The 13658-nt window shown below is 41.1% G+C and overlaps 1 protein-coding gene across 1 annotated transcript in view; it reads right to left on the bottom strand.

The window, feature by feature from the left end:
- pdia5 (protein disulfide isomerase family A, member 5) overlaps positions 1-13658 on the bottom strand; it is a 118423-nt gene that overhangs the window by 87167 nt on the left and 17598 nt on the right. Inside the window, exons 2-3 of the mRNA XM_080477918.1 lie at positions 12494-12620; positions 7676-7763 (exon numbers count right to left, since the gene is read on the bottom strand). Coding sequence (XP_080334044.1) covers positions 7676-7763; positions 12494-12620 — 215 coding nt within the window. The remainder of the gene's footprint in view (positions 1-7675; positions 7764-12493; positions 12621-13658) is intronic.

Genomic DNA, 13658 nt, shown 5'->3' with positions numbered 1-13658 from the left:
TTAAACACAGTCTGTTACTATCATCCATCACATTTTATCCAGTCTTAAACTCCTGGTGTGACCTCTAGGAAAGTGGTGGATCACACAGCCAAACAGTTACTTCACCTACAAGCTGTAACTCCGTCTGAATTTCTCATGGGAACGACATCGTGTTCCCGAAGCCGGGTAATTAGTTTCTTTTCAAAGAAAGTAAGCAAACCAAAGCAAAAACAAAATGGAAACGGATGGTAAAGTGTAACTAGACCTCACCTACAGAGCTCTTTTTATGAAACAGAAAATTAAGCACACACTCACATGGTGGTAGAATCCAAGGTCTTCACCCACCATGTTTGTTTGTTTGTTTAATGTTTTTATACATGGTTCCTGAAAAACAAATAATCTTAAAGAAAAGAAGCTTTGTACCGGATTTAGCCGTGGCCAGTTTCCATCTGTAGTCCTCAGGCAGCCACACAACATTATAATACATATTTCAAATATAACTTACATTAAAACTCTGAAACATGAGCAACAACCGTTAAAATGTTTCACCTGGTTTCATAAAATACATACAGAACACTAAAAATCTTGTGGAATATATCATACAAACAACGCAACGAGCAACACAACATTACAATAGACATTCTACCTATAACCTACAGTAAAACTAGTAACGATATTATTAACATTAGCAGCAACCATTAGAATTCAGGAATTCAGTGTGTTGTCCAAGAAGTCTTCAACACTTTGATGAAATGGGGATCGATCCACCAACGGTGCAATTACTGGACAACACATTCTACCAGCTGGGCCCAGTTGTTCAAACCTGGGTTACTTTAACCACTGGTTAAACCCTAACCGCTGGTTAGATCCTTAACCCGCCGTTAGCTAATCGACTGTTAAATATGCCTTGTTTAAAACATGGGGACTCATCCCGTTAGTTAACGTCATCGTTACCAACAGTGGTGAGTGTCCCTGACGCCGCTCCACCCAAGACTCCGCCCAAGACTCCGCCCACTTTCAAGTCTCCGTGCTTCCGTGTTTTGTCTTAAACTTAGTGGTGTTTTTATCTGCTCTATTAAACTACCATAAAACATGACAAACTACGCTGCTACCAGGATATTTAAGTGGAAGATGAAAACTGAGCTGGATGATCAGACGAGGCTTCAAGTTGCCTCATCTTTTTTTAATTTGACCCGAGAGGACGATATAGAAAGTGGACTGAGTGGCCAGAGAGAAAAATAATAATTACGCGTGGGAACGAGATAATAAATTGTTACCTTAAATTATTAAAGCGAGGGAACCAGATCATTTAATCTCTGGCTTCAGATTCAAGAAAGGAGAGGTCTGCATGAGCCAGCAGGGGGCGCTCCGCTATGAGACGCTCCACAGAACTTCTTTCTAATGAAGCCAGACTTCTGGTTCCTCAGGAACTACTAAACAAATTACAAACTACTGGAAATGAAAGCTTGGAGTTTTTAGACATAAGATGAACCTTTTTAACGGCTTCATGTGAAAGAGAACTTTAATCAGAGTGGTTACCTAGGTTACCATGGAAACGGCTGTAGAGCAGCGTTCTATCATTCTACACCTCCATTCCTCCATGTTGAAGCTTTTGATTCAGACACGTCCAGAAATAAAGTGAAAGGAGCAGAAAGTCACTATGGAATGTTGGAATGGTGAAAAATAAGACCCAAACTCATTTCTTAATGATAAAGAGGAGAGACATGAGAATGAGATCTTCTCTTTCTGGACCAAGGTGAGTTTAACTCGTCTGGACTTCACAGGTTTAGTTAGAAAAGACAAAGATCTAATGTTCTCCGTGGAAACGAGGCTCTTAAAGCTCCAGAGCAGCAAATATGGTGGGATGGAGGCGACATTGGTGAAAAATATAATACGAGGGAAGGAGATAGTAACTCTCTGTGTCCAGTTAGTAATTTGATGTTACTAATTATTATCTAATTTCGACGGTTATATATATTTTTATTTTCTCTACGTCCACTCCGGGGCTCCATAGAGGAGCAACTCTTCATTCCAGTATCGACTCTATCAAAGTTCAGTCCTCCACCCTGTCCTTCCTTTGTTCAACTGCTATCATCAACACCATGGTGAGAGTTAACCACTGGTAAACAGCTAGTGGAGGTCCAGAGGTGGGTTAACTTTAACGTCAAGATAACACCTGGTTAAAGTTAACTCAGTTTTAAACAACAAGATAACACCTGGTTAAAGTTAACTCAGTTTTAAACAACAAGATAACACCTGGTTAAAGTTAACTCAGTTTTAAACAACAAGATAACACCTGGTTAAAGTTAACGGTTGGTTCAATGTAATTAACGGCTGGTTAAACGATAACCCGGTTTTGAACAACCGGGCCCTGAACTACCGCTGCCACAGGAGTTATAATGCTCATCTCAGACCCCAGCATTCTTTAAAGCTAAAAATGTCTTCAGACCAGACAATTCAAGCAAAGTAAATATGTTTCCTGGGTTCCTTCAAACTAAGAAAACCTGTAAACAACCAGAACTGTACAGACTGAAAAACGCCTGTGGCCATTAAAACATGTTGTATTTCCAAACCAAAGTAAAGAAAGAACTCTTTTTTAAAAAACATTGGATTCCATTCCATTAGGGATTTACAAAGGAAAGAGGAGGTTTTTTCAAAAGACTAGTGGCTATGGAGGACTATTCTATACCAGATGCCATTCCTGCCAGGACTTGAACCAATGTACCTCCTACTCACAGTGAAGATAGAACTAGAATACATCAGGTAATGCTCTTATTATTGACAGAAGATAACGGTTGTTAAAATGATCGATCAAAAATCAAACCTACAAAATTTGGCAACCATTTGTTGATTACATCTACTCACTCAGCATTGATATAGAATCTGACAGCTAATTGAGCAGACACTGACGACTATGAGCAGACCACCTTCCCCCATATGGATGAGTATGTGTGATGCTTGTCTTAGGGGTAGGGATGGATTTGGATGTTTTTTGTTTGTTTTGTTTTACTCACTTATTTACTCTTCAAGCTTTTCACATCTTTTTGGAAGTAATCTTGTCTGGTTATGCTAGTTTTCTTTTTGTTTGTTGTCATTTTTGTTTTATCTTAAAAAAAAAGAAGAAATCACCACAGACCATTACAACTGACCAGAACAACTATACAATTTCACCTGTGAAATTTCAATAAATAAAATGTAAAAAAAAAAGAGGAAAAAAAGGGTCACTCTTGATGGTGGCACAAATTCTGCTCGACTTGAAAACTAATTCATTTGTTAGGGCTTTCTGAGAATGTATATATTCAGCTCACTGTGAGATCTGAGGCTCTGCGAACCCTAATTCATGTTGTGTTCGATACCTTGGTCACTAGCAATGACTTGTAAATGTGAATGGCCAGTACTTGTTTCAGATTCACATTACAGCTGCAAAGAAAGACATCACTAAGAATGGGCTCCATGATGAGGCACAAAAGTGCAAGCGGTGGCCTATGATCCTAAGGAAATCCTGAGCATGGAGAAACTCTCAAATATGCTGAGATTGAAAGGACATGTTCACAAAAGCCTGAATTAGTTGCTCACATACAAAAACAGCAAAAACAAAAGAACAAACTTGAGGTTTAGACACAAGTACACCTCCACAACAAGCTTTGTTCAATGACAATTGATCACAACTATCCGTTTTGTTCGCCTTAACTGCCTTTTTAACAGTTTTCATATATTCATTCATCTATCACATAACTTATCCATTGATGTTTATATAAAAACATCATTCTTATCATCTATTTATGTGAATATAATGTGTAACCCCTGTGTGACCAGCTCTTTTAGCCCTGCTCAAAGAATTCCTCTATACTTAAACTTGTGTTTGTGTACATATGGCAATAAAGTTTTTGAGTTGCCTTGAAAAGGTTGTTGGTTCAAATAGTGCCCGGGGCCTTTCTGTGAAGAGTTTGCATGTTCTCTCCTTGTGCACGTGGGTTTCCTCCGGGCCCTCTGGTTTCATGTGAGGTCATTTGGTGACCCTAAATTGCTCCCATGTGTGAATGTCAGTGTGAGTGTGATTGTCTGTGTGTGTTTGCCCTGTGATGGCCTGGAGACTGTCCAGGGTGTATCCTGTCCTCGTCCATTGTATGCTGGGAAGTGGGATAGAAGATTGATGGATGGATAAATATAGATGATTCAACAAGGTGGACAAGTGCATTCAAGCCCAAAGAAGGATTTGAACAAATGTGGAGCCAGATTTGCATTATGCCAAAGTCAACAGAGCCACTTTGTAAAGGATTAATGATGGATTCATCAGGCAAAGAGGATGAGGCCCTGCATGCCAATTAATTATTACTCCTCTAAAACACCAATCCTAATCCGTGCTGTGCTTGTTTGTGCTCTGCTATTCCCAAGAGAAGAATGTATCTGTTAAATTTCAACAGGACTGGATGAGGGGCAGGCCTGTCCTGTTCTCACCTTCCTGTATGAGATCATCCATCCCACTGGTGGAACCCAGTTGGCGAACCTTCAGGTCCCCGTCATCTGTTCAAAGTGTGTCTCCCTGGCCTCGGTGGCTCTCTTCCTTGGCAGCATTGGCCGTTCTCAAGCTGCGACGTGCACTCTACTCTCTCTTTTCCTCTGTCCACCATGAGCGCTGGGCTGGAGCTTCGATTTGGAACTGGTCCACTTGAGATGGAGGAGAAATATGCCAAATTGCACAATGCTTTGCTACAGAGCCTGGCACTGGACCCGTGTGTCCTGTAGTGATGAACCCAGATCGCTCAAGCTCCCCTGGTGGGTATCTGGCCCACTACAAAGCTCAGCTTAGCATTAGCACTCTCTCCTGGAAGCTGGAGCATTTGGAGAAGGAGGGGGATAATACGGGAGTTTTCTCGAGTGAAAATGTAAACACGAAGCAAAATAAAAGAGACATGCATCATAGCTTTGCTTTTTTTCCCATCTGCTTGGTTATGAATCCCAGATAAGCTTGTGAAAGTGAGAACGGGTACGAGATGTCAAACGGGAGTTACTCCCTCTGTCATTGTTTCCTGTTTTATGATACATTATTTCCTCTATGGCAAGAAGATGGTTCATACTGTTGATGGGTTGACAGGTATTAAAAACAGTGGAAGTGAACAACGGAAGGGCGAGAGGAACAGCAAGGAAAAGTCAACTCACCAGGGAGCAAAACAAGTTGTGCTGTCGGTGTCTCAGGAGAATGGAGTGTTTAGCACTTCCACAGTGTGTTCCAGAGATGAATGCACTCAACTTAAAAGGCAGATGTAGTGCTCTGCCCCTAAGAGCGAGTATGAGTAGAATATGAAATATTTCACTAGGACGAAGGTCTTCTATACATATTCTCTTCTGTCCATGTAGGAGGCTCATCATTGTGGTTTTATGTAGATAATGGACAGTTTGCTGTCCACTTCAATGCCCAAGTTAGGGAATCATCGATCCACGTTTTTTCACTTCTGATCCGATCCCGATACCTGAATGTGGATATCTGGCGATACCGATACTATTCCGATACCGGAGCTCTGTTTGCTTTACTATTATTATTATTATTATTGTTGATTTTATATGAGGCTATAATAAACACTTCTCTACAGGCCAGTATGAAATGTACAAATGTATACATGTATTCTCTCAAAAGGCAATTTGAGGTTAGTATCAGGTCAGAAAAGCGTGGAGTAGGACGCAGCTTCACGGAGGTGTGAATCGCCTGCTGTTCTCCTCGGAGAGCTGGGGTTTTAAAATGGTGACGTCTGGGTGCAGAGCGGCTGCAGAGTGGCTGCAGAGCGGCTATCTCGCTGTACTACTACTTTGCTAACATTGCACATTGCTGTGTTGCTTTACAAACATTGTACGTTGCTGCGATGCTTTGCAAACATTAGACGTTTCTGTGTTGCTTTGTAAACATTGCAGGTTGCTGTGTTGCTTTGTAAAAATTGCAGGTTGCTGTGTTGCTTTGTGGTGTTCTGAGTGTAAAATCCCTCCAATCAGCAACATGTTGCCATGAAAAGTTGGATAGCACAGTGCTACTTCCCTAGCCTGCTCGCTGGCTGCAAACTGTGGACTGGATTTCCTGCCTCATTCCTCCTGGTCTCATTGAGACCCGCCTCCCTTCAGGAAATCCAGTCCACAGTTTGCAGCCAGCGAGCAGAGCAGCAGCAGGGAAACACTGTGGATCGGAAATTACTGAATTACGTTGGTATCAGAACCCGATACCGATACTGGATCGGATTGGCCCCATGCCTAGCCCAGGTGCCCAAAGGCTCCCCCCTGCTCTTTGATCTACTTATCTATTCAAAGGGGCTGTGGGTAAAAAGTCGTTTTTCCCAAGTCACATTTTACACCCTCCTAGTTAGAAGGCAAACAGACAAAAGTCCAAAACTAACTGAAGACAGGGCCTGGAAGTAAACCCGATTTGATGAATACAGGCAAAAGAACAAGAGAGTGGTTTTTGACCCCATTTATGCGGAAATTATTCAAGTGAACACGCATAGTTTTTGCTTTTTCATTTCAGAAGTTTTGCATTAATGCTGCAACGTTTTGAAAACGTTTTCACAAAAATGGCAAAAATGTTGAAAACAGTATAGTTAGCATGCCAGGCCATGAGTTGGCGGTGTTGGTCGTTTACGTAATAAAACCACACACGCTTGCAGCGAACAAAACACTCTAAACATTACCAACGGGAGAACACGGCCATTCTTGTTGACAAAACACCAAGTTGGATTGTTATTATGGTGACTGTCAAAATAAAACTAAGAATTCCCAGGAGAATATGGACTGGGAGTCATGACACAAAAGCAATTACTATGGCTGTGGTGAGAAAGGCCAGAAGCAGTGTTCCTGCTGTCTACATGGAGACGGACACTGAGGATTTTCAAAAAGTTCCACCTTGGGAGCCGTTATCAAAAAGTTGCATTTTCAGAGGCTCCAGGCACCATTGTTGGGTAAATGGATACACTAAAAGCAATAAAGTTTTCCATTTTCACCTGAAAATGTTGTTTAAACAGGGCTCCAGAGAAGCTGTTTGACATTCTTCGAGTGTGAAGACCCCTGCATATCAGATCCTGCATACTTCCCATTCCCAAGCACTTTTATAAGGAGATCTTTCAACTTTTGATTTTTGGTAAGCTTAAAAATTGCTTCCACTCTGCTCTTATGGATCACTGGTGGAGATTGATGGGAAAATGTCAAAAAAGGTCCATCGTAAAAAGTGGGAATCATTTTTGAGTCAAACGTAAAAAGAAAACAATTCAGCATCCTTTGGATTCCTCACAGTCGAGAAGCAGGCAGCATTCAGCAAGTGCTTTTGTTACCATTTATTTACCCTTCTTAGAAAAAAAAAGGCTCACAATAAAAACCTTGAAAAGGAGAGGGAAGAACTAAATGGTATAAAGAGATGCCACACATTAGCCCCAGAGCTTCAATAGCTCTAATAAGTGGGCTGCCTCTTGTCAAATTGTGCTCTTTCAATAGAGCCACTGGAACAAGGCCATTTACACCCCAGTGGAAAAGCTATAAATTGTGCAGATTGATGACAGTAAAGACTTTCTTGAGACGAGTAAATTGCTCCGCCTTTTTAACTGCTGTCACAAAATTTCTTGGACAAAAGAGACTGTAATGTTTGAGAAAGACAAGTAGTACTGAAGCAGTGAATAGAGAAGAAGTCTTCAAAAGTGTTTTCTTAAACTGTCCCATTACTTACCCACAGTTGACCCAGGCGATGGTCCCTTGGCCCTTTACTGTCTGGGCGACATTGGACAGCAGCTTCAGGTGGGAGTCACCCGATGTAGCTGCAGACAGATGGACAGAATGAACCATGGTCAGCCTTGTTACCGGGACACAGAGGACACTGTCATGTCCAAGACAGTGAGGAGGAGTTGAGTTACAGTGGACCTCAGTGTCTAATTCTAAAGCAGAGGGAAGAGATCACTGCGTTTGTGATGGAAGAGCATTTGGGACGGTTTCAGGGAGGTGGCTTAAGTTACATCAGCTTTCAACATCTCACAATAGTGTGGCTGGGCAGGAGATGGAAGGATTGTATGGTGACACAAAGACTCCGTCGTCGCTGAAGCACACCGACATTTAAGTAAATAGAGGAGCACAGCAGGTATGTTGAAATTAACTCCAGCTTACTGCTGCTGCATACTGCTCACAACCCTACTTCCATCCATTATGAACATCATGCGTGAACTCATTCAACGAAGAAGTGGAGAGCTTAACACCTCTGGAGAATTGCACAAACACTTGTGTTGGGGATAAAATATGGCTGAGCTGTACAGTTTCCCCGCGTTAGGGGGAAAAATAAGAAACTAGTGTGACAAACTGTACCAGATACTGCAACACACGCTGTGATATTACTGATTTTCATCAGATATGGCAAGCAGAGCAGATTCCTTTGAGTAATATAAACAAAGTGTAATATTCCACTTCTTGTGTAACACTATTCATCATTCTTATACTCCCCTGAAACTTGAAATGTGTTTTTTTTTCACTGCACAAATAGAACAATTCCTCTCAATGCTCCAGGCCAAGACTATATTTAGGGGCACTGACATGACTCCCCCGAGTCAGACTCACAGAGAAACATCTGGTAATTCACTTTATTGCCATGTACAGAGCAGGAGCCAGGTTTTCCACCAACAGGTTCTTAATTGTTAATGTTTTATAGGAAAGAGTGACATGCAGTATCTTATTATGCACAATAACAGCGCTATCATTTCTCATGTAAACAACTATAGTCACAACAATCTGACATGATACAGTCATGCACAGTGTGGGAAACAATGAAGATCGAAAGGAGGAAGATGCTATGTAATCCTGATGTTAGGACTTCTTTAAAGAAACAGCTATGTCAACTAATGACACTGACAGAGCGTCCACACGAGAACGCCGGTTCACGTAAACACACCGTTTTTGGCTGATCATCCACAGGAGGCGGCATTTCAGGAGCCTGAAAACGGGTTTTTAGAACACGGTCCCAGAGTGGGGGATTTCTAAAACCCAGACTCGGCTGTGAGGTGTGGACGACAAAGACAATCATCTGTGGAAAAACGATGATGTCATCATCCCCCTCACCCCCGACGGCGGTCTGCGATGTCATCTAATAACCACAACAATCACGTACTCCATGCTCCAGGTGGCGCTGCAGAAGCTACTGACGCTAGCAGGAGGAGGAGCAGGAGCATAGACCTATAGAACACAGAGTTATATAACAGTCTATGAGCAGGAGTCTACTTCTAAATTTCTATGAGCTCCGTGTCGTCTTCTGCAGTTTTGGTGAGTTTGGTGAGTCACAGCGCCCCTAAAGGTCTGGCATATGTACTACATGCCCTGAAGCCTCGTGTTGAGCCGTGTTCATAGTGAGGTGTGGATGGAGTTTCTTTTTTTGAACGCCGGGGAGAAAAAAGATGGTTTTTGCTCGTGTGGATGGGGCCTGAGAAGACGCTAATGCTATTCACAGCTCCAGTGAAAACAAACTAATGCAACATTAGTCTCAGTGAAACATCTTTCATGTTAAGTTAGTTCTGGATCAATGAGGCATTGTGCCTTCACTGCAAATGGAGTTTAGTGAAATGGTAACAGAGACAAAAGAAACAGAAACAAAAGTTATAATTAACAAGCATACAGAAAATTCCTTTCTTTTACTAATATAATAGATATTTTTTAAGTCACCAAATGAACCGAAAAATCTTCTGCCGAGTCTCAACCATGTTTTTCTGTCATTAGTCATGTACATCTTCTGAAAGGCTTTCCTGAGTGTGAGAGTGTGACAATTCAAAGTCCTACACACAACGTTTTCAAGTTAAAAACTGAACATTTTCAGGGTTCTTTTGTTTTGTGTGTCCGTTTATACGACAACTGTGCTCAGAGCCACTGAAAACTCAACTTGTCAAAAACCCTATGACTACCGGGCATATGCTACCGGGCATGTGCTACTGGGCATGTGCACCACAGCCATGGTAAATAGTTCTTCTGCATGTGGACAATAACAAACATGGCAGGATCCAGAGTGTCATGACTCCCAGTCCTTATTCTCCTGGGACTTGGTAGTTTGACAGTCACCGCAATAACTATCCAACTTGGTCGTGTTGTCCTGTTGTACATGTTTATAGCGTATTGTTCTCTGTGTGTGGTTTCATTACAAAAACAAACAGCACCCATTAGTGGTTCTACATGAAAACTACATTTCAGTGTTTCTCATTGTTTTCAAAACATTGCCCTGTAAACATAAAACTTTTCTGAAATGAAAACGCAAAAACGATTTTTTTTCACTTAAGTCGTCATGGAACCGGGGCGTGAGTGTAAGAAAGAAAAGCAATAAATGAAATGTTTGAGTCAGGGTAACAGCGGTGATAAGAAGGAAACAGGGCACAGCAGTGTTTCCTCAAGAAAGGAAAATCAATGTGAGGAGCCGAGAAGTAGAGAGATCATTTGTCCAGAGCGTAAAGCCAGCCAGCTCCGCCACTGACCAGAGTCTTTTGAAAAGAAAATCCAACAACCAGCTGCTTCGACAAGATTACTGACTTCAGTTCACTCACACAAAATGTGTAAATGACAATGGATTCAATTGCAACCAGAGGGCCATAAGGGTTAGCCGAAAGTGAGGAAAGAAATGCACTATTGGCCATATTGTGTCACTGTGAAATGAGAGTCAATAAGATGAGCACATTCCAGCTTATTACAGAGACGAGCCACAAAGCAAGCTGCAGCTTAACTCTGCACAGAACATCATTAGTTAATATTAGGAATTAAAAAGTACAAATTGGAAACACAAAAATGTGATGTTAAATTGATTAGTGGCAACTGGAAGTTATTAATCATCACGTAAGTTGGATAAGAAAATCTGTAGCATGTCGGGGTGTCAAACATCAGGCCTGTGGGCCAAAACTGGCCTGCAAGAGGCTCGGAGCCGGCCGAACCACCAAGCAAAATGGAAACATTTCAAACAAACCATTGATTTTTTTCCCCCAAATTTCTTGAGAGTACTTGAGGGACACACCACAACGCTGAGATCCGAGCTGAGATATCGGCATAAAAGCCAGCAACTCGCTCAGCAACTTGCTTAAAGCCAGTAATTGTTTGGTTTCTGCAAAATTTGAGACATTTCCATCACGGATACTCACGACAAAGAAAAACTTTAAAGTTTAAATTTAAAGGTTACTATGCCACTATGTTACCGGTACAGGCCACCTGAGAAACAATTGGTCTGTATCTGGGCCCTGGACTAAAATGCATTTGACCAGCCGGCTCTAAACCTTGACAACTGTCTTTAAACTGGATAAATTATGTTTAGAAGATAAATGGGTTTATAATGTTAACTTGTTCTCTAATAAAACAAAGGGTATGTTTCCATGTTGAAAAGGGCGAGTCATAAGGTCTTACACACCAGAATTTACGTTTAATCCATCATCTTTATTAGTGATAGTCTTCATTGCTACTTTTTCATGTTTCCATGACGACTGAGCTTGGTGACGTAGGCTTCTCCATGTTCACCTCCTCATATAATCATACTACGGCACAAACACATTTTTCTATCCATTTTATTGCTCTCTGTTTGGTTTTGTGAAAATATCAACATTTTCATCACATACTGTACACGATGCACCACATCAAATAAAACCTCGAAGGGGCCGTCCACACGAGAACGCCGGTTCACCTAAACGAGCTGTGTTCGGCCCATCCTCCACCCGAGGCGGTTTTAGGAGCCCGGAAATGGTTTTGTTTTTTTTAACACGGGTCCCAGAGTGGGGAAATTCCAACATTCAACGTTCACACCCATATCACCGGTGGGAAAAAAAGATGATGTACCCGGCAGAGAAAAAATATAATTTTGGCTCATGTGGATGTGGCCTAAATCTAAAGGTTGTCATGGCAACGCCCCACCCGAGTCAAAAGTGGGCTGTATGTGGCCCTGGAACTAAAATGCATTTGACACCTCTGGTCTTATGACAAGTAACTGTATTTGTTGATTATTGTATTACAGAAGACGTTAAAAATCTGATGACTGAATTCGTGTAAAACTATAATAATGATGTTAAGGTGTTAGGAATAGCTTGTAAATGTTAAGCTCCATCTTTGATTTGTCCAACTATGGCTAAAGGAAATGAAAGGATTATACCTGCACACCTGTAGGGTCGCAGTCCAACAAAAGCAGACTCATCTTTCTCTGACTACAAAACTATTTCTCATGCAATAAAGGTATGAAACATTCAAAACATGCTTGCATATTGTGTCTGTTTGTACAACATCTACTTCCAGTAAATCACAACAACTCCAACGACAAGTGGTTTGAGACTTATTGAGATGATGCAAGAATTATTCATGAGCTAATAATATGACTGTCTGGGAATACTGCCTCCTCTCACAGTGAGAAATGTATTCTGCTATAAATAGACTTGTAAAACTGCATACGACAGGAAATTTCCTCCAACAATTTAACAAATGACATTTGTATCGCCGTGTGAAACCTGCAAATCCTCCTGTTTATATTCCGTAGGAGTGGGAGTGGGTTCTCTCCAACCTGTCTTGGTGTAGAGCACCAGAACGTTGGTTCTCGTCCTCAGCAGCTTCTTCAAGTCTTTGTGATCGCTGACTCTCTCTATGAGGGGCGACACCTTCACTGCCTCCAGCGCCGAGAGCATCCACACCTGGTGAAACACACAGAAAGACACACAACCTTTACCTGACCAGACATTTTGCTGAAACGCCAACATATTGCAACGAGGCTGGCAAGCAAATATTTATCATTGCCAGACAAGATATGGCCCAGGTATTGAGGTTAAAAAAGGTTAAAGGGAGCTGCTCTGAAATGTCAAATATTTCATTCCTTTATTTACACACCATAGAAATGCAGATTATGGGATTATATTACTTCAAATATGTAATTTTGATTATTTTGTAATTCTTTCCATAAAGTCAACAAGGAAAAGCTTCTATACAAATACCTGCTTAAAAGGGGAAACATGAGTAATCGATCAAAAAAACTAAAACTATAACACCACATCTTTATTTGGGGACACAATACACAGGAAGATCTGAACGGGACGGAGAGCAGGGAATAGAGTTGAAGAAGAGACGATTGGTTGACAGAAGAGGCCGGGACAAACTCGTTATCTTCATTTGCTGGATTTGTATTAATTCTGCTGAGTGGTACATCGAGGCCAGTGAAGACGAACTGCACAGAATTCACTTCAAACTATGATCCTAAATGTAACCAGTGTGGCATTACACCGTCTAATGTTTTAGTCCTGTACAACATAGGCCTGTGACCAGAACTACTTTGGCTGGACGATATATTGTCCTACAAATTATTGCCGATAAATGATAATTGTGACCAAATTAACCACAAATGTAATAATAATATATCATAATAAAGCAAGTATACCCTATAAATGCAATACACTTTTATTCCTCATTCTTTACCATTATAATTAGAATGTCAAGACCTTTTAAATAACTTAAATAAATAAAACAAAAAACTGCACTTGAATAAAAATAACAACCATAAACAATAAAATAGACCGCGTCTCTGTTAAGAAAAAAAACCAACTGAAATATAAAACCACACAGACTCAAAACAATAAATGATATTAAACAATAGAAAGTCCCAGCTGGGAAAACTGGGTTGGGTGGTCATGTTTTAGGAAACCATGGAAGTTTGATGCGTTGCCTTTTTTTTGCCACCA

This window comes from Lipophrys pholis (genome assembly GCF_963383615.2).
Source record: "Lipophrys pholis genome assembly, chromosome: 13".
NCBI lineage: Eukaryota > Metazoa > Chordata > Actinopteri > Blenniiformes > Blenniidae > Lipophrys > Lipophrys pholis.
This window is presented reverse-complemented; position numbering and strand designations above follow the sequence as displayed.